The sequence below is a fragment of the Podarcis filfolensis genome (assembly GCF_964270895.1).
Source record: "Podarcis filfolensis genome assembly, chromosome: 17".
NCBI classification, from domain to species: Eukaryota; Metazoa; Chordata; class Lepidosauria; order Squamata; family Lacertidae; genus Podarcis; species Podarcis filfolensis.
Window position 1 is genome coordinate 10,923,136 of NC_139621.1, and position 27,233 is coordinate 10,950,368.

Here is a 27,233-nt window from a genome sequence, read left to right on the forward strand (position 1 = left end):
TAAACAGTGTTTCTGTGAGCTGTTCTGGTTCGCCAGAAGCGGCTTAGTCATGCTGCCCACATGACCCGGAAGCTGTATGCCGGCTCCCTCGGCCAGTAAAGCGAGATGAGCGCCGCAACCCCAGAGTCGGCCACGACTGGACCTAATGGTCAGGTGTCCCTTTACCTTTACCTATGGTGTTATAATGGGATGCGGGTGGCGCTGTGGTCTAAACCACTGAGCCTTGGGCTTGCAGATCAAAAGGTAGGTGGTTCGAATCCCCGCGACGGGGTGAGCTCCTGTTGCTCGGCCCCAGCTCCTGCCAACCTAGCAGTTCGAAAGCATGCCAAAAAGTGCAAGTAGATAAATAGGTACCACTCCGGGGGGAAGGTAAACAGCGTTTCCGTGCGCTGCTCTGGTTTCGCCAGAAGCGGCTTAGTCATGCTGGCCACATGACCCAGAAAAACTGTCTGCGGAGCGGACAAACGCCGCAACCCCAGCGTTGTTCACAACTGGACTTAACTGTCAGGGGTCCCTTTCCCTTTTTATGGTGTTATAAGTTGGTATTTCAGGATGTGGGTGGCTCTGTGGTCTAAACCACTGAGCCTCTTGGGCTTGCTGATTGGAAGGTCGGCGGTTCAAATCCCTGTGACGGGGTGAGCTCCCATTGCTCTGTCCCAGGTCCTGCCAACCTAGAAGTTCGAAAGCACGCCGGTGCAAGTAGATAAACAGATACCACTTCGGTGGGAAGATAAACAGCGTTTCTGTGCTGGTTTCCGTCACGGTGTCCTGTTGCACCGGAAGTGGTTCAGTCATGCTGGCCACATGACTTGGAAAGCTGTCTGTGGACAAACGCCGGCTCCCTCGGCCTGAAAGCGAGATGAGTGCCGCAACCCCATAGTCGCCTTTGACTGGACTTAACCATCCAGGGGTCCTTTACCATACCTTTACCATTTACCTATAAGTTGGCTTTCAGGGCTCATGGTGCAAGGAGGAATTATCTTGAAATTCAGCCTAAGCGAGGTCCACGAATGGAGACAGATACCAAGAATGATGCTGGTCAGTTAATTTGCACAGATAAATGGGCTCAATCCCCCTTTACTTGTTATTTCCTTTATTTTTACCCTGCCCTTCCTCCAAGGAACTCAGAGTGGCATGCATACTGCTTCCCCTCTCACAACAGCTTTGTGAGGCAGGTTAGGCTGAGAGAGAACTGACTTGGTCAGGGTTGCCCTGAGAGTTTTATTGCAGTTGGGATTTGAACCATGAGTCCCTGTCTCACATTCTAAGCCACTACAGATTTCCCCGCTCTGGCGCTGCAAACTATGATGCAACAGGAAGTGAGTGAAATGGAGAATGACCAATATTTCTCAACACCGGGCAATTCAGACTTCAACCTCCTTGGTCTCAGAACAGCTGCTGCTCTCAGTTCTCTGCTGCTATTTCCAGAACTGCTCTCCTCCACACAGTGCAACTTTATTTCTGCTCACACCATACTCGGTTTCTTTGTCCTGCTACAAACATCTCCTTGAAGCTTTGGTGGCCACGTCAACCACTTTGCAGAATGAAGCTGCGCAGGGACTGTAACACTTCAGTGGGGGATCTGTATGTTTGTGTGCTCTTCCTTGCAGGGGAAAGGAGGAGGGGACTCATTGCATACAGGCAAAGCAGCATGTCAGAAGGGGTTGCTTTTAGCTTCCTGGCAACACTATTTTTAAATTTTGATTGTCCCATCCATCCTTCCAGAGGGAAAAGCTCCTCTGTTGCCTCTGCATTCTGTTAAGCTTCTGGGGGGGGGGGGAGTATGAACCTTGTCATTAAGTAAGTAAGTAAGTAAGTAAGTAAATAAATAAATAAATAAATACATAAATAACATCTTTATCTATCTTTTTTGTTGAACTTTATTATTATTATAGAGTGCAGGGAATAAGTAAGATTAAGAAAACCAAAACGCAAAGCGGCCCCTTGCGCATCTGCCCTATATGGCCTCTGAACCTGGAGGTCCCATTACAGTCTATGACAAGACTTCTCAAAGGAACTTGTTTAGGGAAGTTTTTAATGTTTAATGTGTCATTGTGTTTGTAATATTCTGTTGGGAGCCGCCTAGAGTGGCTGTGGCAACCCAGCCAGAAGCTCGGCATGTAAATAATAAAATATTATTATTATTATTATTATTATTATTATTATTATTCAATCCCACAGCTTCTGCCACCACTTCTTTATGGCAGTGCAGTTTATTTGAAAAGCACTGTAAGGGAAAGCAACCTCTTCTGTGCTCCTACTTGCTTGACTAGTTTTTTATATTTATATATGATTTTAATTTTATTAATGATTAAATTTTTTTATGATAGTTGTTTTCTTTTCTATGTTTTTAGTTGTTCCCATTTTATCTACAAGCTGCCTTGAGTCCCTGTCAGGGAAAAGGGGGGGAGGGATAAATAAATCAACAAGAACAACTACAGAGTTTGCCATTTCAATGCATACCCACTCTGTTTTTGCCCCGCACATGCAGGATATTATAATAATAATAATAATAATAATAATAATAATAATAATAATAATAATAATAATAATAAGTTTGCCCATGAATTGCAATGCATGCCAACTGCATCCTTGCCCCGTACAATGGAGGATTTTGCCGCCGCGCTTGGGATCCGGAAATGCCGCGCACGATCGCATTGGCCCTTTAACCTCTCCTGTTTCCCCTTCGCCCGCTTTTTCCCCGCGGACGCTGTCCCCGCTGTCGGCCGGCAGGGGTCGCCCTCCTCCGCCCTTGTCGCTCCCCCGCCCGCTCACTGGCTCCTTCGCGGCGAGCTCCTTCCACCGCCGCCCGCACGGGGCGCTGTCCCACTGGCTGAGCGGCAGCGCTCAGGAGGCGCGGCTTCCGGCCTCTCCTCCTGCTGCTGCGCCTCCTCCTCGGCGCCCCTCACAGCAGCAGCAGCGGCGGCCGCGGGTCGGGCCTGGGATGCCAAGATGGCGTCGGCGGCGTCGGTGTCGGTCTTCCCCGGCGTGCGGCTCCTGACCATCGGCGACGCCAACGGCGAGATCCAGCGGCACCAGGAGCAGCAGGCGCTCCGCCTCGAGGCCCGCACGGGGCCCGACGCCGCCTGCCTCGCCCTCTATAGCCGTGAGTGGAGGCGAGAGACGGGGCAGGTGGCCGGGCGGGGGGAAAGGGCCTGCTCGGGCTGAGGGACGGGTGGATGAATGGATGACTGGGGCGTGGAAGGGCCCGCACCGGTGCCTCTGGGCATGTGGAGAGTGCCGCACCTCCGCCACGCTTCCAGTGACGGGGGCCGGCACTTCGGTCCCCCCCGGAATGGCGCCGCCTCACTCTTCCTCCAACTCTCCCCGTACCGAGAAGGAAGGGGGTCAGGGAAGAGGTGCCTCAGGAACGGGGTTGGGATGAAACGCCGACATTGGGGTCCTGCCGCCTGAGGCAGTCGCCTTGCCTCGTGGGTGAGCCGGCCCTGTATCCCAGGGATAGTCTGCATGTTTTGTGCCACGATGGGCATGTGCTGAGGTGCCAGGCAGGGCTTTTTTCCGGGGGGGACGCAGGGGTATGCATACCCCAAAACATTTTGTGAATCTTTGTACTTTTGTCCGTTTACTATATTAATTTAGCAGGATTTGAACTATAAAATGGTGATTTCCTTGAGTCAAAATGAGAGGACAGTGGTACCTCGGGTTAAGTACTTCATTCATTCCGGAGGTCCGTACTTAACAAGAAACTGTTCTTAACCTGAAGCACCACTTTAGCTAATGGGGCCTCCCGCTGCCGCCGGAGCACGATTTCTGTTCTCATCCTGAAGCAAAGTTCTTAACCCGAGGTATTATTTCTGGGTTAGCGGAGTCTGTAACCTGAAGCATATGTAACCTGAAGTGTATGTAACCCAAGGTACCACTGTACCTGTAAACATTTTTTAGAAAAAAAAGCACTGGTGCTGGGCCAGGCAGACAGGCTTGAATTGTCCCAATACATCAGGGGTTATCCTTATGTTCTTAAGATGGGGCAGGCAGGCATCGTCCTTTGAAGGAATGGGCTGGGGTGACCGCTCATTATTCTTGCCATCCGTTGCATTTGTCCTGCCTTTCCTCCAGAGAGCTCAAGACGGAATACAGAAATTCTGCTCCTCCACATTTTATGCTCGCAACAACCCTGCAAGGTGGGTTGTTAGGTTGAGAGGCAGCGGTTGGCCCAAGGTCACCCATTGAATTTTGTGGCCAAGTGGGGACAGTGGTAATCTGCCTGGTCTGTGCTGAGTGGCTGTCTCTGCTTCTTGCTCTTAAACACAAGCTGACTGGTTTCTTGGAATACTTCACCTGTTGGATGACTAGTTCTGTGTTGCCTTGAAAGGCTTTCATAGTCTTATGGAAAACTTGCAGGGAGTCCAGTTGGTTCTTCAAAAAGAGATGCAGATGTCTGTCTAGCATCTGAAGTACCTTAACTAAAGTAGTAGAAGTTGATTCCCCCCTCCCCCAAGCCTTCTCTCAAATTATCACATCAATAGCTGATTTCAAAAAAGTTTTTTTTGGGGGGGGGGACATAGTGGTTAAAGCTGAATGTGAAATGTCTGTTGTGATTTTAGAAGACAAAAAAGTAAATGGGTTGAAAGGCCAGGTAAGTAAAGATTTTAAAAGATTTTTTTCGGTCAGTACATGAGATTAAAACTGGAATAGGGCATTTTAAAATTCGGCTAATGTAGAGAAGATCCTTAAGTTTATTTTTGGCCTGGAAGCCAAACAGGTCCAAAATCTGACAGGTTTTTTTGAAACTGGGTTAAGAGGTTGTTTTGAGTATCAGAAGAAAGAACTGTCAAGTCAGTCATCAAACTATAGAAGCATGTGTAATGAGGTTCATTTGTCCTGGATACAAATGGCATTTTAAGAGTGTTTTCATATACTGGTGCAATGGCTACTCAGAAGTATTTACACCATTGTAATAACAATACTTAGTGACTGTATAGTACTTTAAAGTTTCTGTTCATTATCTTAGTAATCCAGTTCAGTAAAATAGACCAGTTTTATCATCCCAGGTTGAGGCTGGGGTTGTCAAAGGTTGCCTAATGAGCTTATGTCTGCATAAGATCTGAATTGGATCTTCCTAGTTCGCAGCTCCCAGTTTAAGCTACTCTGCAACACCACTGGCAGATTCCGCTTCAGTTGTGACATCCTAATGCTGTGCTTTGTGTATGTTTAGTTAGCTAGGTCCTTCAAAAGGACCTGCTAATGTGTACAGGATTGTAGTTCCAGGTTCCCAAGTAACAATGCAATGCTGAACCAAGTCTACTCAGAAGTAAGTACTATTCGATTCAATGGGGCTTCTAGGTAAGTGGAGTTAAGATTGCAGCCCAAGTCAGTCATACATAGCAGAGTAGTGCAAGTGGCTTTTAGCTTCTGGGACAGAAACACTTCTATCAAGTGCATCGTTCTCTGAATGATTGGTGGAAAGGATTCCTAGTATTAGAAAGAAAATGGGAAAGTGCAATGAAACTGGAGTATGTGATTCAAGAGGGGACCAAATTGTTACCATGGAAGTTATCCAAAGATGCTGTCATTCTAAGGGCTTTTAATGTGCTCACATCAATGAAGGAAGGAGCAGGCTGCAGCCAATGGGTGTGCATATATTTACAACAGAATCAGCCTTGAATTGGGCGCCCTAGTAAAGTGTCTGCATTTAGACCTGCAGAGAACATACTCACTTACTAGGTTTAGCCAGTAAGTGCCTCACAGAGTGGACTGTGTGTGCTTTTAGCTGTCATTCTTGCTTGATGATGATGCCTCTTACGGAGACAACTGCAGGGAGACTTGAAAGACTTGAAGCTGTGGAAAGAAGCCACTGACTTTATTAGAATGAAAGCACTGCAATCCTGTGTGTTGCAACACAATGCATCATGAGTCCTCAGTAGGGTGACTACAACTCAGCGCTGGACTTGACAGGTTCAGAATATTTCGTATACATGATCTCTAATCCTTTCTAGCTTGCATACCAAGTGAGCTCTTGGTGTTCTGGGCCTGCAATAGCAGGGTCAGGGGATACAGCTGCAGTAGAACTGACCACTCTGTTGCCCAACAGGCACCCTGTTCAGGCTTAGTTGGTCTGACAAGTGATGTGGAAATTTTGGTAAACTTCAGCATACATGATGACTCTTTAGTGCTGGCTTAGGAGTTTATGGCCTCCATGACAATCGACCTGTTAACTGGTTGAAATTGAAACAAAAGCCCCCATGAAGCTGGCCACATACTTCTCTTGTGTAGCAGGGAACAGCAAGAAACCACCAAGCTAATGTACGAGACAGGTTTCTCTAGGGAAGGTTGCGGGACTCAGGAGTGCAAATGCTGCCAAGTGAATAGGTTTTTGTCTTTCAAAAGGCCTGCTTTCTTTTTTGCTTGACTCTGGAAGATTCACTCCTTGCAAGGCTGTCCAACAAGGCGAGACCCAACAATGGGTGGGCATTTTTCTAGTGCTTTTATTTTTCTGCAGAAAAATGATTGCTCCATAAGGTCATTAGTAACAATGAATGAATGCAATTGCAAATACAATATTAGGCAAGCATGGCGGTTTCAGTTTTTAGATTTATTTATTAAATGCAAGTAAAATAAATTGCAATAAATAGGTTGCTGTCTGGGGTATCATAAAACTTTCTTTTGCAACTTACCCAAATTGGCATAGGGAAGTTACCCTAGATTGAATAGGGTTTCCCCCTCTTGAAGACTTACACCACTAATAGAACCCATCAGCCAAACACACAAAATTGCTTTTTCAGTAGATTACTCTCACCATCTTGAAGGAATTGTATAATTCTGACAAATCCAGTGTGGTGGTTGAGAATCTATAACTTCCCTTAGGTGTTCATCAGCTTTACTGAATTGTTGCTAGTTTAGGTTAAATATGAGGAAAATATTTTGACATCTGCTTTCATGCACTAGTGTAACAAACTCATTGGTAGATGTGAATTTGCAGAGCAATTGTTTGTTGCTTTTGTTTAAAACATTTGAGAACTCGACATGGGTCCTCCTTAATCCTCTCTTTAGGCTACACATAGGTCTTTCCAGCTGTCTTCTGAAACCTTTTCAGCTTCTCAAAATCCAGTTTGAAGGGAATCTAAAACTCCAGAGAAGGTTGTTGTTATTATTATTAATTAAATTTGTATACTGGTTGGTATATCTACTACCAGCACTGAGCAGTGTGACAGCCATTTTAGAAGCAGCTGGCTCAAGGGGTGCAGCCTAAAACAGAAGTGATTTCTGCTATGGGAGGTGCTTTCTCTTGCAAGTGCCACTGCCTTGATCCCTGTTTTTGACCTCTTAACTAGGCATTTTTAGTGCCTACATTGTATTGGACACAAGCCTCACAATACTTTACTTCAAATAACTCTGAGATTTGGTGTTGTCTTCTAACAGGAGAGAGCACAAAGAAATAAGATAATGCGCTATACTCTAGTGCTTGGTTTTAGTATGCTGAAACATACTGTGCAATCTGCAGCCTCCATTACCAGAATTTCTTTTTAATAATATAGCTTTACTGATTTTTTTCTGTGAAGTATGCAAACAAATGCAAAACAAACAGCAACAGTCATTTTGCTGTTTGGTGCATTTGCACACTTGGTGTCCACCAGCAAATTCTGGTATCACATAAAAAAGAAGAGAGTTTGATATTATCCCTCCAGACCTATTACCAGCATTCTTGAAAGTATACCTTGTATACTTTCCCCATCTCACCTCTTGTAGAAGTTAGTTGCTAGCTGACATTTAGATACACCTTGCAAACCTCAGACTGGACTTTTGGTAACTTAGTGAATAGATACAAGTTATTTCTTTTCCTCAACAAGAAGATCTCCAAAATGGCTGCAGTCAAATATAAAAAAACCACATTAAAATATGTAAAAGAGTAAAGATGACAAAAATCTGAATTACATCAACAACTCAAGAAAATATAAAAAACTGGAAAGAGCATGGAATATAAACCTTCGAACCATGTCACAAAAGTGAATTCTTTAAGCTTTGCTGCTGCTCCAGGTTACCAGGAGACAAAACTTCACTTCTCAAGCAGCAGCTTTCAGAACATTCTTCTAGAGCAGTGGTTCCCATTTGGGTTACGCGGACCCATTGGGTCTGCAGACCACTAATTGGGAACCACCCTTCTAGGGTAAGTGACCTGATGCTTGGGCCTGTAGTTTCTCAGGTTTAATCTGTTGTGAAGGAAACCTTCATGTTAAAAGCCAAGAAAGACCTCCGTCCATAGTGTATTGGTGGGCATGTGGGCAAACTACTAACTCCACATCTTGAGAAAGGGATACTATAGCTTGTTTATTTATCAAGCAACAGTTTTTGCTATGTTGTCGTCCTAAGCTTTCTCTTGCGACTTTGATTTCAAGGGATGCTCAGTAGATGATTTGAAGGGAAATTGACAGCTCTTTTTTTCCAGGTTTCTTTCTAAGCCCTAACAAGTTTCTTGTTTTCCTTCTACCACTTACTTTTCTTTTTTCTAATTACCAAAAGGAAAAATACCAGGTGAACTATTGGATCTTATTTAAACGGTATTTCCTACTAAATTATGGCTTCTATCCAAAATAATGCTGTAAAACAGGGGTTCCCAATGTCTCTTTTCTCAGGGCCACTCTGCTGACGGTAGTTCAGGGACTAGAAGTATATATTTTATACACAAACTGATCCCCTTACAGATGTGCTAAGCACAAACATAATACGTTGGCATCACCTAGTAGAAAGGGCTTGACAGGGATTGGGCACCTACGACCCATCACAGCCATGACAACTGCATGCAAAATCTAAAAGAGATGCCACTGTCCTGACTGCCACCCAAAATATGTAAACAGAGGCTCTTACTTGTAAGTAAGTGACCCTTATTCAGGCAAGTAACAGGGCTTGTGATAATAGTGAAGTGTGGGGCACCTCTTATGCCTTGAAAACATTTCCCTTATGAGTGAAATACTGGGTCAGCTTCTTATAATACCTTGATTAAAATATGGTAAGGCCAGCCAGGACTGAAAAAATTGCTTTGGAATCTCAGTCCGGTCAGCCATATTTCCGTGGTTGTTTGGGGTTGAATGAAAGTGACAGCTGATTGATTTGACACATCCTTTCTGGTTGGATGGGGCAAAGTTAGGAATGTGAGAGCTGGCCAGAGGTCTATTTAACATGTTCCTGGTAGTTTCAGAAAAGAAAGGAATGGTGTTTAGTAGTGCAATCTGATCACTGGAAAGTTTCTTCTAATGCCTGACTGTTATCAGGCAAAGTTTCCAGTTGCTAACAAAATACGTTACGACCGTATGCGGATGATAGTCCTGCTTCACTATTTAAGCTAAGTGCTACTTGGAAATCCAGCAGCACTCAGATCCTTAGTATCCATTGATCATATAGCTGAGGGAGCGTTTGTATAACTAAGGTGTGACCATATTTTTAGCATTCTGTTAGCTGAGCTTTCTATTAGTGAATAATAAGCTATTTAAATTTCACAGAAATCAGATAAAAATTGATATTTTTTCATTCATCTACCAGAGAGTTTCAAAAAATGAAGGTGCAGCCCTGAATTTCTCTTTCAGCAATATGGTAGTTGAATACCACAATATGCGTGTAAGATGATGAGAACGTCACATACGATTGCCTTCAGACATAAACTGGAACTCAGATTTGTTAGTTTTCTGATATATAGAGGGAGGGGGATTTCTGCCTTCATGATTTAAACATGCATTTTCCACCTGATTTTTCTGAAATTTTGAACTTTTCTATCCCTCACCCAAGAGATACTCTATGTAAATTTTATACTGAGAAGACAGATTGTATCAGTTTTACAAGAAAAGTAAAGATAGCGAGTCCCCCAGTAGAAATTCAGCACAGCAGCAAGCAAGTGTAATAGAAACCCTGGCAGACATCCAGCAGGTACTCCCTTCCAAATAACTTGCCACATATGTAGCTAATGAACTTCAACTAGACAGGGACATAAGGTTGCTTGATTGTTCCTTATGAACGTTATTGGTTTGGAGTTTAGCTCTAAATGACTGGGTAGACATTAGACTAATGTGTGTTCCCCGCCCGTGCACTATTTAGTATTTAAGAATTACAGTAATGACTCCTGTACAATTTTAATGCTTCTGCAGATTTTAGCTAAATTCTGTTGTTCTTTACTGGGACTGTTTAAGTAATGTTATGCATTATAAAGGCCCACTGTTGCCTAGCACAACTAAGGACTTAACCAGTTCTTCAGAGGAGAAGGGAATTTTAGGGACTGTATACCTCTTACACATTTGCATTTTATGTAGCTGGGTTGTAGAACTTGTGTATGTGTTGCTGTAGCATACAGAGTTGGAGAATGCAGACCTGGGAGAGCTAGAGAGCTAGTGTAGTGTAGAGTCCAGACTGGACTGTGCAGATGGGAGACCTTGTGCAAATCTTGTTTCCGTCATGGGTTGCAAGGTAAAACATGTGAAATCCTTTGACTCCTCCAAAGCATCATATAAATGCGAAGTATTGGTGAGGATGTTGTTTCTGCTAAAGAGGAGGATATACGTGGATATTAGAGGGAAACAGAAAAGATTGGTGCCTGCCCTGAGCACACTGCTTGGTATTAGGTCTTGGCCTAAAGGCTAAAAAGCAATGCCTGCTTTGAGCCCACAAACCTGAAGTATTATGTGTTTATATTTGTTAGCCAAGTAAATGGAGCAATAGCCAGAATCCAGCTCAGCCTGTAGTGGTGGAGCCAAACCTGGAAGAAATCAAGTACCTTATCCACTATTCAGTTATCGAATGAGATACAGATGTAATAGTTAAGGTGCTTCATGTCATTTCATTTCACTTTGGTCCCAACTTCTGTGGCCTACTATCTGGGCTCTGGATATTGCTTCCTTTACTTGGCTAACACATTAAACTCATATGTCTGAAGATGTTCAGACAGGCATCAATCTTTTCTGTTTCCTTCTAGTTTCCAAGGTATCTCCTTTGTATTCAGTTCACCATACATTTGCTTCGCTATTCCTCTTGAAAGATAATGACTTGGCCTAGTAGAAAATTGAAGCTGAATCTCTTTGATCCATATACAACATGGATCCACTACACCACGCTGTCAGGTGGAGTAATCACTGCATAACTGCTATCAGTAAGGGAGTTTTTGTTGTGATACATTCATAGTTAGAATCCCTGTTATAATTGAATTCTACCCATTTAACTCATTGTAGTGGTCTCAGGGTCTATAAGCAAGAGTGAAAGCAATATGGTTGGCCATAAAAAAACCTTGTCAGTTGATTTTTTTTACGTTTTTAGGTAATGCAGTTAATTATTTTAGTAGAATTGTATTACTACAAAACCCAAGTTAAGTTGTGACCGAAATCCAGTGGAGAAATAGGTATGCTTAATTCCATTTCTTTCAGTTGGCTTAAGCATGCCTCACTTTTTGTTGGATTTATGCATATTAAATTAAATTCTAAGCTATTAACAGTGTTCAAATGTATGTCATTGATCAAAGGATTGCATAGTTCTTGGCATTTATTTAGAACCCTGGGGGAGCTCAGACAAGGTCTGTGTAGCCATAATCTAAGATGGCTAGGGAGCAAGGAGTTACCTCTCTGGCTTTTTCAAATTCAGACGACACCATGATGCAAAGAAAGGCAGCCTGCCAATCTGCAGAAGGGCTTTCTTGGTTTCATGCAGTAATTGACCACAGCTGTCCAGTACCCCAGCACTGATCCTATTACTCATTAACATTAGCAGAATATCCTTTGTAGAAAATCCCCATAATTCTGTTCTGTGAAATGAAACTACTGAATACTAATGCTTTTAACTTTTAAACAAAGCATTTTAAATGCAGTGTGTTATATCCAATTCTCTGTGAGTGACGTCATGCTTGTGCAGTATGATACCCCCACCATCTGCTCCAGCCTGTCCCCCAACCCTCTGGAACACATTTTGGCGGTGCACTGTGGGGCAGGGGGTGCTGCCAGGGAGATGGGTCAAGGGAGACGTCCTGTTGTGCAAGCAGAAGTCTGTTGTGTGAGCAGAGCGAGCAGCACTGGAATCAACCCAGTACATTGGCGTGTAAGTCATGGGTGTTTTGTAGCAGAGTAATGATTTCATGATTGAAGTCTCTACATGTGTAAATCTGCATATTTTGCATACACTCAAAATATTAGCTGAAGTTTCTGCGTAGCCTTTTTTCATTTGTACAGAGTAGCGACATGGGGAAAGGGATGAATGTGTGACTGACACTTGTGGTGGGTTGGATATGCTAGTGACAGACAACCTTGATTGGGCTCTGCCCTCTGTACATCTAGGATAAATACACTGTCTGCAAGTGTTTTAAGTAAAAGTCATAGGTTATGTAAAAAGCACTGGCTAGAGTAGTGTTGTGTGCACTAACATACCCTTTCTCCTTATTTAGTATTCTTTGTACCTTTACAGCAAGATGCACAAAGAGCCTTGTGGCACCTAAAAGGGCTATTGTATTTTATTGTTGTTGTTGTTTTGTCGTTTCCGACTCTTTGTGACCCCATGGACCAGAGCACGCCAGGCACTCCTGTCTTCCACTACCTCCCACAGTTTGGGCAGACTCATGTTAGTAGCTTTGAGAACATTGTCCAGCCATCTCGTCCTCTGTCGTCCCCTTCTCCTTGTGCCCTCAATCTTTCCCAACATCAGGGTCTTTTCCAGGGAGTCTTCTCTTCTCATGAGGTGGCCAAAGTATTGGAGCCTCAGCTTCACGATCTGTCCTTCCAGTGAGCACTCAGGGCTGATTTTCTTAAGAATTGATGTTTGATCTTATTGCAGTCCATGGGACTCTCAAGAGTCTCCTCCAGCACCGTAATTCAAAAGGATCAATTCTTCAGCGATCAGCCTTCTTTATGGTCCAGCTCTCACTTCCATACATCACTACTGGGAAAACCATAGCTTTAACTATACGGACCTTGGTTGGCAAGGTGATGTCTCTGCTTTTTAAGATGCTGTCTAGGTTTGTCATCGCTTTTCTCCCAAGAAGCAGGCATCTTTTAATTTTGTGACTGCTGTTACCATCTGCTTTTTTGAGGACTAAAATTCCTTGGTGCTTCTCAAACTGTGGGTCGTACAAAAAGGAGGTGTCCCCCCCACTTTCCCAGGACAAGTAGCCACCTTAAGAGACATGCTTACTCTCTTGCTTGCTCCATATATGCCCTACTTAAATCATATTCAGAACATGATTACAGATTGTTTTTGAACTAAGTACAACCATGTTGGTTCCCCAGTGACATCCACACATTCCTGGTTGCTGGGATTGGTGTAGTGGTGTGTGAGGCACCTAGCCACTAATCTTTATTTAGGGAAAGGATTATTGGGATGTAACAGAGCGGGTGAGGATCAGCCTTTGGTTTCATGGACTATTCTGCTTGCAACTCTCTGGATTGCTTGGGGAAATGGTGCCTGAGGCATACCACAATATAATGTGTCTGAGGCATACCACTACCATTGTAATACAAGTTGAAAGTATTTTATTTCGTTTCACAGCAGTAAGGGAGATGAGCCTAAACATTGGGAAATGTAAAATCTAAATTGGCCGTATTTGGATTGCTTATGCTTATTCCAGATGCTTCTCCTGTTTTGTGAACAACAATCACATAATAACATAAACAGTCTTTGATTTTTCCTCTTCTGTATTTAAGCCTGGCACTTGCTGGGAATACACAGAGAAAGTACCCAAGGAAGAATGTCTTCCAATGCAGCAACTTTTTCTGGATTTGCAGTACTAGCATTGGAGCTTAGCATAGATAAAATCTTGGGAGGTGGGTGAGACACAAGCTGCACCCTTGGAATATGCCTGCTATTGGAAGAAGAAAGCTGGACTCTGGAGTGGAAGCAAGGCAAGCATCTCATCTCATGAATCCAGCTCTGATGTGACAAGCTCTGGCGGCCTTTTTGAATTCACCAAGCATTCAGCCCTTTTGTGCTCAGTGTATGGAAGCCCAGGGCACATCTGCTGTGCCCCTTTTATCACTCACAAAGAACTTGGAGGCCCAGCTTGACAGCTTAATTAATGTGCATGAGAGACATTTACATTGAATAGCTTTCAAAAGCAGAATCTTGAAAAGGCAGGGCTCTCTTTTCTAGGATCTGAATTGTGTTCTTTGCAAGGCACACAACTGCTCTGGGATTTTTATCCCCTCCCTGTCTTGGGCTAACCCTTGCCTTTCCAGTCAATTTCAGTCTGAGGCATTGTTCATATCCTATCCTGGCTGCTTATGTCTTCAGGGAGACCAAGCCTCATTGTGTTAATTTTACTACATTGTGCAGTAAAATGACTCCAACTGAGCTCATGGCCTTGTCTCTGACCTGTCATTGAATTGGCAGCTCTTGGTGTTGCAGGGAGATTGCTTGGTGGAACTCTTGATTTTCTTCCTCTTCACCTCCATCCTGTCCTCTCGGTTTTTTGTCCCAGCACAACATGCCATAATCTGTCCAGGGGAATGAGCAGAGCTTTAGAATAAAAAACAAACAAAAGGAAAAAACCACCTCAAAATTGTCAGGTCCCTCTCTGAACTCTTAGTTTAAAAATTGCACAATGCCTTTACACCTCAATTTCAGACAGTTTTGCACTGGTTGTTGCATTCATTTATTATACAGGAGCCAAGAGGGCAGTTTGATGCTTGGGATAAACTAAAATAAATTACAAGAGTGCCCACTGGTGTTACCAAAAGGATGCTGTGTTTGTATTCTGTGACATTCTGTGCTTGTATTCTGAATGCTTCCCTAGTGAATGCTTGCCTGTGGGGCAATTTGAGGTTGTGAGGGTGAATGTGTGTGGTGCCCACAGCCTGGTGCTCCTTTCCAACTGAGGAAATGAATGTTCATTTCCAGGAAGCACTCTTTTTTGTACTATAGGAATAACTGAGATTGATGTGGTCCCAGAATTATATTATTTAGAAGTCCCAGCATTCAGAATCTTGTTCTTTAAGGAAAGTGTTCCTATGTTTGATCTTGTCACTCGAGTAACCACTTATATTCAACCTCATATTAAAAGGAGGGGGCCTTCTTTTCTGAACCACTCAGGGTAGGATTCTGGGCCTTCTATGGTATAGTATGTTGAGCTCTTGAATTCAAGATGAGCCTTGAAATATTAGAATGGGATTTGGTACATTGCTCAAGGCCCAGTTTAAAAGAACAAACCCATCTTGATCCCTGCACCCATTTCCCTGTCAAAAGATGCGAGACAGAAAGTCGTGTGCTGTCTTTGATGACTCAGGCATGCCACTTTTTATTCTGGAGTGTTCTGAACACTATTGAGCATTTCAAATGTGAACCCCAGTTTAACCCAGCACCTGTCTTCAAAAGGAAGGGAATGCAAGATGCATTGCATCATGATATGTTTCAACGTATATTTAGACCCTGTCAAGTAAACTTTCCAGGTCATGGAAAAACGTTGTTCTTTCCAGTAACTATCAGCCCTTGTTTCTGGGAAATTCGGGTACTTTTCAAGTTTTACGTGTGAATATAGAACAAAATAGAAATTTCACAGTTGTGCACCTAAATTGGCAACGATTCAGTAGCGCAAAAAGACATGTAGGCCTTGACTACTGGCTTTCAACTGCATTCCGGGCTTGTGTTTTATGACATTGCTCAGCTATTGCATTTATTCTCACTGCTTCCTGAAATATATTTATGAAATCTTAGTCAGATTTCTTTGAATACTGCATATAAGACAGCTTGCTCTGCCACAAGAGTTCTGTCATAAAAATAACAGGACATTTAGCTAAAACCAACATCAGCATTTGCTGAAACAGTTGAGTTTTCTTCTGCTGCCTCGTTGTGAATTCAGTTGTGGTTCTGCAACATGCTTGGTGGTCATGGACGTAGTCTTCCGATAGTTACCTGGGACAGAGGTTCTCCATATGTTTTAAGGGTTTGGAGAGAGCCCTACTGGAGAAGGCACTTTGACATCAAAATAATTTCTTTGACACTCAGACATAATGATCCACAGCAGATGCAAACACTGCTGAATAGATGCTGCAAGACAGAGGTGAACCCTCTTCCTTCCTTTCCCCCTTTTCTTTTGACAAGCCATCCTGACTCAAAAGATGCTCAGGGCTGCTTTTCCTCAGGCCATGATTTAAGTGAACTAGCGTCTGAACAGAGTATTGCCAAAACTGTTAAACTGTTGACAGAATAAATTATTCTGCTTGCTAACCTTTGCCAGCATGTGATTAACTTGTTCAGCCCACAGTGCACCCTGAATGGATTGTTTAGGAAGAGTTTGGATTGACTTGGAATCTACAGTGGGTTATTCATTTTTTCTTGTTTATATAAGATTAATTAGTATTAGGGGGCTAGGCACTGTTCTCCAAAATTTCTCATAGCTGATGCACATCTTTTTCCTGAATTAATACTGAGAACACATTTTACAGCCTCAAAAGAGTGCAAGAGTAAGAACTACCTACTTTTAGAGGAGCCCACTGTGATGTTGCTGTATAGGGTATATAACCATTGAATCCATTGTTCTAAACATATGTAAAAAAGCAAATCATGAATATAGGTAGTTGGGACAACATATACTTTTGCAAACATCCTTATACATTATCATTTGAAAACTAAATATGACAAATGGCTGAAACAACTTTCACAAATACTAACTAGCTGCCTAACTGCCACCTTAAGGAGGGCTGAATATGAGAGAAGATTGCTGACAAACCACAACTTGAGAATTAAGCAATACATCTGCCAGGGAGATAATATAATTTACCATGTGGGAAAAATTTCTCATGAATGAACATATGCAAGCATAAGAGATAAAAAAAAAATAGGTTGGAGGAATTCCCTCACTGTAGCAAATGTGCAAAACAAAGAAAACCGAATTGTAAACCTATTGCAAGGTTTGCTGTTGCAAACCTTGCACATGCTGGGCACTGAGTGCATGAAAGATAAATGAAGCAAAAGCCTGTCACTGGTTTGGGTTCAGTTTCCTATAATCCAAACCAAAAAAATCTTGACTGCTTATGAACTTTCTTCAAAGTGACCCACCAAAGGGGACTGTGGGGCAATAACTAATATAAATATGGTTGATGTGAACTAACAGATGCCTACTCACCTTACTGAATATCAGTAGGGAATGGCTACAGGTAGTGAGGCATTTCATTGCTGTAATGAAGATTAGGAAGTTCTTGAAATTCAAGTTCTTGCTTCTGCAGAAGTCCCTGTTCTGCTGAAGTCACAGATCTGCTCCAGAGGGCTAGAGGAAACCCCACAACAGATTTAGGGTGTGTGTGGTGGTGGTGGGGGACGTTCAGTTACACAAGGGTAACTTGTGCTGCTCAAATGAGATATTTGCCCTTGTGTCCCATCTTTTAGGAGACATATGTTTTCAGCATTTGATGGAGCCACTGATCTATTTTCTTCTTTCCTTCCTTTCTCTCCACAGAAGATGATGTTTGCGTGTTCAAGTGTTCTGTGTCGAAGGAGACGGAATGCAGTCGAGTGGGCAAGCAGTCTTTCATTATTACACTGGGGTGTAATAGCGTCCTTATACAGTTCGCAACGCCAAGTGGTACGTACCACCAGATTTGTGTTTGATTTATGTACGTCTGCTGCTCAAGGGGCTGTGAAACTCCAGATTGCTTCCTTAAAAACAACTTCAGAAGAAAACAACCTTGCTGGGTTCAAGATGGCACCAGATACATTTTATATGGTCTCATCTGCAATGCTAGTGCCTTGACTGTAGGGTGCTATGTGGTCTCTGACTTGCTTGTTGCTGAGGCTGTGAAACTTTATACAGTCAGAGGGCTAGATACTATGTTAATAGCCCATATAGGTTCAACATAGCATATGAGACGATTGCCCCTCTCATTTCGCTGCCATCCTAGTCTCCATCCCCCAGAAAGTGTGTTGCCTGTTAGTTCTCCAAGTTCTGTGTTGGGTCTGAACAGTGACATTTGAATACTAAACAGGCCGTGTTTGACTTTTCTTTTAGACTTCTGCTCATTTTATAATATCTTGAAAAACTGTCGGGGCCACAACATTGAGCAGTCTGTGTTCAGTGAGCGTACAGAAGAGTCTTCTGCTGTGCAGTACTTTCAGGTAGGTGGGTGAGTTCAACAGCTGATGCTTTTTTCTGGTGTGTCACCATAAGTTCCTTGTGTTCATTTCCAAATGTATGTCTCTTGCAAGTTGGAGATTTTTAAAGCTCCTTATTGGTAAACAAGGGGCTTCTGCTAATTGAGTGTGTCTGCTTGTTTGCTACTCATTAACTTTTTCAGCTGTTGAGGTAGGGATTTGGGGAGGAGGCTTGGAATTCTGGGAAGGAAAGCAAAAGTTGTATGTTAAGGGCTGAATGATAGGAGGATGAGCAGAACTTTGTCTACTTGGAAACCTCCATAGATTCTCGATGTGCTGTAAAGCATTCAAAGAACTGGCCAAACTGTGGGCACAGCTTTCTTCAAAATCCTGAGGTCTTGGGCCTTAATTGCAACTGTTCAGATTGCTGGATGCATGTCCTGGTCGTTGTCAGAAACTGGGACGGCGTAGTGTCAAGAGTAGTTCTTCAAATTAAAATTACCAGGGCTTACACACTGGCAATATCTGTGCATTTAATATTTCCAAGTGGCTTCCACAGCACTGTCGCATGGAGAGAGAGTGAGTGCAAGAAGTGAGTTCTTCTGGTAGCAATGACTCGTAAGCACTGCTGTCATTTTGGATACTGAATGCTTATATTGAGTGAGGTGCTTCTTTCTTCGAGTTAAATGTTTACCGGCTTTAGCAGAGGCTTTTTGTTTCCCTTTAGTTTTATGGATACTTATCTCAGCAGCAAAATATGATGCAGGATTATGTCAGAACAGGCACATACCAGCGAGCAATCCTGCAGAACCACAGTGACTTTAAAGACAAGGTAAGGGGGTGGAGTCTATTGGCACTTTTTGAGTGCATCCTGTATTTGTGATGCAAGCAGTACAGGCACCTCCTAATAATGCAGAGTTTGTGAAAGGCAAGACCAAATGTCTGCAAGTTTCACACCCAGGCTGCATTTCTTCTGTGTTCAAAATAAATGTTATCTATTTCGCATATTTGAAAAGTGGTATAACATGTGAGCATTTGAAAAGCAGTTTATAACATTAAATTTAAAAATAGATGTGGCCTGACGCCCATGGCAAGGGTCCTGAACTGAATCCTAAGAAATTCTGTCTGTACACCACCGCTGGGCAGTGGAATTCCAGGGTCAGTGAAGAAATGTTGACTAGGTCAGGGCAAGTCATAGAATGAAGTCTTATGCTTAAATGCTTCTAGCTGGCTGGCTTGTTCTCTGATATGAGGACACTTCCACTTAAAATCTCTGGGCACTGGAACTGCCTCCTTCAAAGATGGAAATATTCCACACTTTAGAATTTTGCAGTTGGTTTGGTTAGAATTTGTGTTACATACTAACTTCCTGTTATACAAATATTTAATGAATTTACAAAGTCATTCGGGAGGAGGGAGAATTTGCTTATGCTTAGTGACTTGACTATACGTCTTGTCTGTTCACTTTCCCCACCAGATTGTATTAGATGTTGGCTGTGGTTCTGGCATCCTGTCGTTTTTCGCAGCACAGGCCGGAGCAAGAAAAATCTATGCAGTGGAAGCCAGTACAATGGCTCAACATGCAGAGGTCAGTGATGTTTAAAGGCTTATGGAAAAGCCTCTGGGGATCCACCCATACTCAGGTCACAAACGCTGACATTTTGCAGCTGACAGGACAGTTTCCCTTCTCTTCCTTGTGCTGCTCTATGCTTATAAAGAGCAAGTGGTGTTGATTTAGGCATTGAGAAGAAACTAGGCTTCGATGCAAGGGTGGAATTAATAATCTCCCCCCCCCCATACAATCAGTTTGCTCATGTGCATTTTATTTATTTTAAATAATATTTATGAAGTTTTCCAAATTAACAATCCAATAATGGCCACATTAAAAACAGTCCAAATATTAAGCCAAATCATAAATCTTTGTTTGACTTCCCATGCTCTTAGCTCCTCCGGTTTGTGTGCGTTTTATATGATGATCTGGCTCGGATTATCTCGAAGGTCAAGATGGGGAGAAGTCCAGAGGAAAGTTTTTGAGCACACGTATGAAATTCACTTTGGACCAGCCTAACTTACTTCACAGTCTGGTTGTGAATATATTGTAGGGAATGTCCCATGTTTCTAGTACTGAGTTTTGGGGAGGCATTTCCAAATTTCCCACGTTTCCAAATTTTCTCCACAGCCATTTTGTGAAGGTGGGATTGTTATTTCTGACTTAGCGTTGGAAGTGATGTCTCATCGGAACAGGGCTAAACCCAAATTAGGCTGATTCTGCATATGTCTAAAATGCTGGTGGGCCTCTAGTTCATTACTTCCCCTGAGACATTTTAATCCTTGCTGCAAGTTTGCAAATAATAATAATAATAAATAATAATAATTAATAATCTCAGTTTCTAACACTGCACGCTGTGGCAGCTATCTGGAACTGCAGCACCACCTCCGCTGCTGGTCCAAAAGATTGAACTGCAGCTGCTACCAGTCCAACAGGGAGCAGATGACAAAAAGAGTCAACAAAGCATCTGATTCTGGCCTGACATCTCAGTGTGAGGAATTCATTGCTTAAGTTCAAGATGAACTGCTTAGCCTCCTGCTGAACTTGTTTCCATGTCCCCAGTCCTGACAATGACATAAGCAGCAACCCTGAGTATCTATCTATCTGTCTGGGATAATATTGTTTTTGGTATACAGCGGATGCTCGGGTCGCAAACGTGATCCATGGGGGAGGCACGTTTGCAACCCGCAGCTTTCGCAACCTGCGATCTGCGCATCTTCGCATGTGCGGGTTGTGATTCAGCGCTTCTGCGCATGCGCCGAAACCCGGAAGTAACTGTTTCGGTACCTTCTGGTTCGGTGCAGTGCACAACCTGAAATTGTGCAACCCGAGGTATGACTGTACTGTTAGAGAAGCCCTTAAAAGTATCCACCCCTTTCTCACAACAGATATCTAAGGACCAAACAGGTGGGGAATTTTTGTGAGTGATTGGTCTCTTCCTGATTTCCTCCCATCATTTCCTCCTGAACAGGTTTTAGTAAAGAGTAATAACCTCACTGACCGGATTGTGGTCATTCCTGGGAAGGTAGAGGAGGTCTCCCTTCCAGAACAGGTGGACATCATTATCTCTGAGCCAATGGGGTACATGCTGTTCAATGAACGTATGCTGGAGAGCTATCTGCATGCCAAGAAGTATTTAAAGCCCAGTGGTAAGTGACTTCCTCTTGCGCCAGTGGTGCAGTGATGGGGCTTGGGTGGGCAGAAGAGCTTTTGTCAAGGCTTCTTCTGGCACACTAAGCCAAAATGGCACTGGGTTACTCAATAAGCAAGTGGTGCTACAAGTACCTGCAGAATAATATTTTAATATGAAGAGAGTGCATTTTAATACGGCAATAATTTTGCAGGCTGCAGGAGGTGACCCTACTCTGTATTGCTCAATGTGACTCTCCTCTGTCTGCCTTAGATGCTTGTGAAAGAAGAGTTGGGGACGACCTGGTTTCCTGTTCATGGTTTAAACAGGGGTTCACTCACCTTTTGATGCTAGTATAAAGTAGAGGTGGGCCAAAGGGTGAAGGATTAGGAAGCCATGCGAAGCTTCTGTATGGCAGTGTTTATAGCAGGGGCTCTGATCAAAAAGCCTTTGGTTTAAGAGAAAGCTGCTCCAAATTCATTCAGCAGAAAGCATAAAAACTGGCAGGTTAAGGCACCTGTCTTAATTTCTGCGGTTTGTAAGCACTAAACATGTTCTGCCATCTTGCATGTGGTGCTCACTTACAGCATAGGCTCATGCACTCAAGTCTTTTCTGTTAGTCTTTCAGCCCTGATTCACTTGTTTTGCAGGCTGGGGCAGCAGTGAATCTGGCGTCAGTGGTGTTAAGTCAGTATTTAATAAGATACCTACCGTAGTTGTTTAAGGGCAGGACAGAATTCAGCAAAAATAAAACTTGCATGCAAAGCCTCAAATCCCTTCATTCTCACAACCGGTCCCTTGCAAAGCTTATTTTACGAAAACTTGATCCTTTGTTGTAATTTCTAAGCTTTTTAAAGTTCTGATATCATAGTGTGCATCCAGTTCCATGCATTGCAGGGTGGAGGGATGTTGAAGCCCTACCCTTCCCGTAATGTAGTGGATTGGCTTTAGTGGACTGCAGGGAGTACAGCAAGGTGCACATTGAGACCTGAAACTTCTCTACAGCGTGTGTGTATATGGGAGGGAATGTGTGCTTGGGGGGGGGGGGAGGGAGTTTCCCCCCAACCCCAATCCATCTTGAGGAAGAGGAATTTGGTTTGGATGATGCCTAACGGCACACATCCGCCAAGCCCAACTTCCTCCACTTTGCCCCACCAGACTAAAGGGAAGCAAGCGGCAGGCTCCGCTATGCCGATGCAGCTCTTCCCTCTCCAAGCAGGCTTCAGTAGCACAACGGAGCGTTCACTAGGTAAGTCGCCCACAATTCTCTCTTCATTGAGTAAGATGGAAACGTTTTAACTTAGCAAGTTTGATCCTACACAATGTTCGAAACCAACAAGGGGCGCCCCCTAGCAACGTAAACATGCATTTTGGGGATTCTTTCAACTTCCAAAAACGACAACATCTAAGTAGCCAGAAGCAAAGGGCCTTCATTTCTGTATCCAAATTCCTAAACTGCTCAAACTCACCCTTTGTCATCTGGTGTTTTTAACATTCAGCTAACTTATACACCTGAGCTAAAAAAAAAGACCCCCCCCCCCAAATAAGACATATCATAATTCAATCCTATAAGGAACTCGTGGAACCTGCAAGAAGGTGTTGCAGTATATTACTCTTCCCTTTTTTGATCCTGAGGGCCATGTGGAATGCGGGGCTGGAGCCAGTGATAAGTGGGGCTTGGATCCAATCTTCCCTAAAGCAGGCACAGCTTTCCCTTCTCTTGTGCACTCTCTCTCCCCTTTCCCTCACCCTATTCTCAGAGCATCAGGGTGGGAGGAGGGAGGTTTAAATCTTTCCTCCCAGCATGTTGAGATCCCATTGTGTGAGGAGTTTTCCATTTGGTGTGCTTCCTCAAGCAGCTGGCCAGTGGAGCAGGAGTGCAGTGTGCAAGGCGATCTCAGCATTCCTATGTGCCCCCCCCCACTGACTTACACGCAAAGCAGCATGCTGAGCAAAGTGCTCTTTGGCACCAGTCAACTGCTGGGCAGTGAAGAGGGAGCCTCTGGGCTGCAGGCTGCATGGGTTTCCCATATGTGCCCTAGAGCAGTTGTTCCCAATTGGTGGTCCCTGCTGTGAATGCCGGGGGGGCGGTCCGTGTAACCCACCCAGGGAGTCTGTGGCACCATTCACAAAACAAAAACTACCATAGAGATAGGAGAATTTTCAAAAACTTAGCTTTTGAAAAACGGGGAATCCACAATTGAGAACCACTGCCCTAGATCAAGCGTGGGCAGACTTCGGGTTTGACAGATCTACTTTGTGGGTTTTTTACTTGATTCCCGAAGTTTGTCCATTCGAGCTAGATACAAAAGACATGCTGTTAGATTTGAACAACAAGATTCATCTGAGCACATTCAGATCCGGGGAATTCGTTTTCAGTATTTTTATTAATTATTATTATTATTTAAATTTCTATACTACCCTTCATCTGAGGATCACAGGGAGGCTTAGAATTAAAAACACAAAAATACATAACCTAGTAACAAACAATAACAATACCACCCCCCTCTCCAATACCTGAACTAAACTGACCTCTTGGTAATTTAGCACAAAAGTTACTCCAGTTTAGCGTTCTTAATTTTGGCCACTGGTAAGGTAAAACAACGGGGAGTCAGGAACGCTTGCCAATCTAATTGCAAATCACCCAGCGATCTTCTGCCCACCCCTGCCCTCAAACACTGCAGTTCAGGGTCCAGCCAGCCTTAAGTAGGAGCCTCCTAGTGTTGGTTCTCTGTAGCACTATAGAGGGGTTAGGTTCATGGCTAGCTTCCTGTTCTAAACCTGAGCATCTGAGTTGTATTAGCTGGGGTGGCAGTGGCTCTGGAGAGAGTGAAAGGGAAAAGGCTTTCTCCATTCCTTCCTTCTGAAATGTCCCCATATAGACAGGGAGAGGAGTTCCATTAACCGCACAGCACCAATGGGTGCCCCCTGCTCCCAACACTACCTCTGTCCAGTGAGCTTCAGCAGGCCAGTTTCCTCTCTCTCTTCTTCCTTCCATTTTCCTCTCTTTTTACTCAGTTGACATCCTAACATTCTGTGTTTCAGATGTTTCCAATCCACCAGCCATTTTCTCCCCTCTCTTTTTTGTGGTGGGCACCATAACTGCTCTCAGTCATAGACTGCATTGATAAGCACTCAGCCTGCTCCATTTCTTGTTCAAAATGGCAAAATCCAGGTTATTTACATAGTCGTGGTCCTTCCACCCTGCTCCCTAAAAAGCAACAAAGACCAGGACGTCTTGTTGCTGTTCAGTGCAAATCTGGAAGTTCACTCTTCAGATAATGAGTTACTATTTTCTTACCTCTAAGCCATCGGTCCCAGAGGCTCACAGGTGCTTGTTGTGCACTTTGACTTAAAAAAATTATTTTTGTTAAATTTACAAATTAAGTCGCTCAGGTGTATTGTATCCACTGCCTTTTTCTTGGATGACCCCATTTTGCTTCCAGACTGATCTGCACTCAACCAGCCAATTTTGCTACTGGAAGGAATTGCAAAATTGTCATGCTTTATAATAGTAGAACAATTAAAAGTGGTCACGCCTTGATTTATAGAGACGCTCCCTCTATTGGTTCTATAATTAGCAAGGCATCATTGCTGGTGTTCATCAGAAGCTTGGTAGAGGCCGAAGGATGATGCTGACAATGGTAGCATTCCCCATAAAAACAGTAGATCAAATAAAAACCAGTTTTAAAGAGGAGAAGCTATGCGGAAAGTGAATAATAAATGCACCGTGAGGAACAACCGCCATCATTTGAAACAGACACATCTTCAGTGGGCTCCTGGTGAGGTGATACAGTGAGGCAATGGTCAGGATTGAACTTGGTCAATTCTGTGGGAAGGTTTTGGCTGAGGTGCTGTTGATTTCCTTCAAATCCTTGTGGCAGTGACTCAAGGTGCAGCAGTGTTTAGGAAATTAGTGGTTTGAAGGCATTCATGATGCCAGTTTAAATAAATCAAGATTTGATTAAATAAATCAAGAACAGATTTATTATTAATGACAGTTTTGTTTTGTAAATCTCACTCTACTTTTACCTGCTGCTCCTATCTCTTTTAACTTGTTTTTATTTTACTGTCTTCCCAATTTCTTTTTAACCTGATCAATCCTAGCTGCCATTCTGTCTGATTTTTAACCTGTTCGTTAATTTTTTTCCAGATCCCTCCTCCTCCAAATCCTGAAGTTATCCACCTTGGGGTTTTTCTTTGTTAAAATTGGAAGGGGACCATAAGTATATTTCTGTAAATAAATAAACTATGTCCATCTTCCATTCAATTTCAGGGAATATGTTTCCAACCATTGGGGATGTCCACTTAGCACCATTCACAGATGAGCAGCTCTACATGGAACAATTCACAAAAGCTAACTTTTGGTAAGCCACTTTTCCTAGGAAGCAATGCTCTCAGCCCAGTTCCACAACTGCTGCAGTTTATCCAACAGAAAACTAGCTGCTCATGTAACAAACTGCAGTGTTGATCTGTGCCAGACAGACTCAGGTTTGGGTAAACCTTAGCAGTCCCATCTTTCCTAGTCTTCTAGATAGCAGTGAAGAACCTCCATGGTCCTCTGCAGTGTAACTGCTATCTTTCCAGTATAGGTTCTTTGGGAGGAGACTGATATTTGGAACCTCACATTGGTGCATCCTTGGATACCCAGACCCTCCCTAGTCACCCAGCCTGCTGTGTTTTGTCTTGCAGGTATCAGCCATCCTTCCATGGGGTAGACTTGTCAGCACTTCGGGGTGCAGCAGTAGATGAATATTTCAGGCAGCCTGTTGTGGTAAGTCTGTCCTATAACGCTGACATATGGCAAAAGTTGACATTCTTCCTGATGGTGGGAACATGGTGAGGGGAAAGGATGAAATGTGATTGAAAGAAAGCTGTCTCTGGTCCTCGGAGCCTTCCTAAGGGAGCTTCTGTCAGAAGAAATTGGGGGGAGAAAGACTCCAGCTTTTGGAGTCTAATCACCAAAGCCTGTGTGTGTTCATTAGAGACTAATACCATGTGCTAGCTTGGTTACTTGCTCACAAGTAACACAACCAGTAATCAGCCCAGTTGATGAGAAGCCGCAAGCTTCCACCCTCCTCTTGATGGCTTGAACACCTGTTATACTTCAATTTTGAAAACCATAGTGCACCTGACATGAGCATTTTTCTTACATAGAGAGCCATCAGTTTTATGCCTTTGCTGTTGGACACATTTAAACAAAGCTGAGATTGGGTGGCCTGTAACTTCTCCCAGGTCTGACTTCTTCAAATGGAGCAAGTAAACACCAGGGAACTGGTATTGCCATCTGAAGGAAGCAGTTCATGCCACTGTTTTGCATGGACCAGAGCAAGGCTGGCAACCATGATGCTCATCTCTGCTTACCTCTTAGGGTGGCAGGGAAGAAAGGCATTGTTCTGTTGTATGGCATAATATTCACAAGCATCTTCTGGCCCTCAGAGTAAGTTAGTATGTTGTCTGTCTTCTTTACATTTGTCTGGGAGTGGAAGTGAGTGGAGAGCAGCTCGGACTTGTACTTTTCCACTTCCTGACCCAACCAGAAGTTTTCATTTATGTGCTTCTCTTCCCAAGGACACCTTTGATATCAGGATTCTAATGGCCAAATCTGTTAAATACACAGTGAACTTCTTAGACGCCAAAGAAGCGGATTTGCACAGGTATGTTATCCCCTTTATAGGAGACAGAGGGATAATCCAGTCTGGCTCCCAGCTGTCTGTTATACAGGGTTGGGAGAAGCCAAAGTTATACTGTTTCTGTCCTTAAAAAAGAAAAGAGAAAAAGAAATTGTGTCTGCAGTACATGCCAGTGTATGAGTCTTCATGAGTGTATTGTTACTGTTGTGTGGCAGAGCCAGATGAAAGTAGCCTGGCAGTCTTTCCTGAGCCATATTTTGGTTCTGCATAGGAGCCCAGTCTTCTTCCCTTGATCCTTTAACCAATTAAGGTTCGCTAGAAACAGACTGGTGGCTTGATGCCTGCTTTGCTTGCAGGAGACCTCAGACTCAGGGGTCAGGATAAACAAAAATGGGCTGAGATGGTATAAGAATTCCAAAATCAA

The 27,233-nt window shown here is 43.4% G+C and overlaps 1 protein-coding gene across 2 annotated transcripts in view; it reads left to right on the forward strand.

Annotated features, from left to right (window-relative positions):
* The first annotated feature begins 2,781 nt into the window (after positions 1–2,781).
* The window catches only part of CARM1 (coactivator associated arginine methyltransferase 1), a 39,172-nt gene continuing 14,720 nt past the window's right edge, over positions 2,782–27,233 (forward strand). Inside the window, exons 1-9 of one of the 2 annotated variants that reach the window (XM_083593467.1) lie at positions 2,782–3,106; positions 17,366–17,491; positions 17,915–18,021; positions 18,725–18,829; positions 19,475–19,585; positions 21,018–21,195; positions 25,453–25,543; positions 25,869–25,950; positions 26,748–26,833. In XM_083593467.1, the coding sequence (XP_083449593.1) occupies positions 2,953–3,106; positions 17,366–17,491; positions 17,915–18,021; positions 18,725–18,829; positions 19,475–19,585; positions 21,018–21,195; positions 25,453–25,543; positions 25,869–25,950; positions 26,748–26,833 (1,040 nt within the window). In that variant the 5' untranslated portion in view covers positions 2,782–2,952. The remainder of the gene's footprint in view (positions 3,107–17,365; positions 17,492–17,914; positions 18,022–18,724; positions 18,830–19,474; positions 19,586–21,017; positions 21,196–25,452; positions 25,544–25,868; positions 25,951–26,747; positions 26,834–27,233) is intronic. The other variant, XM_083593466.1, reaches the window with a different exon arrangement.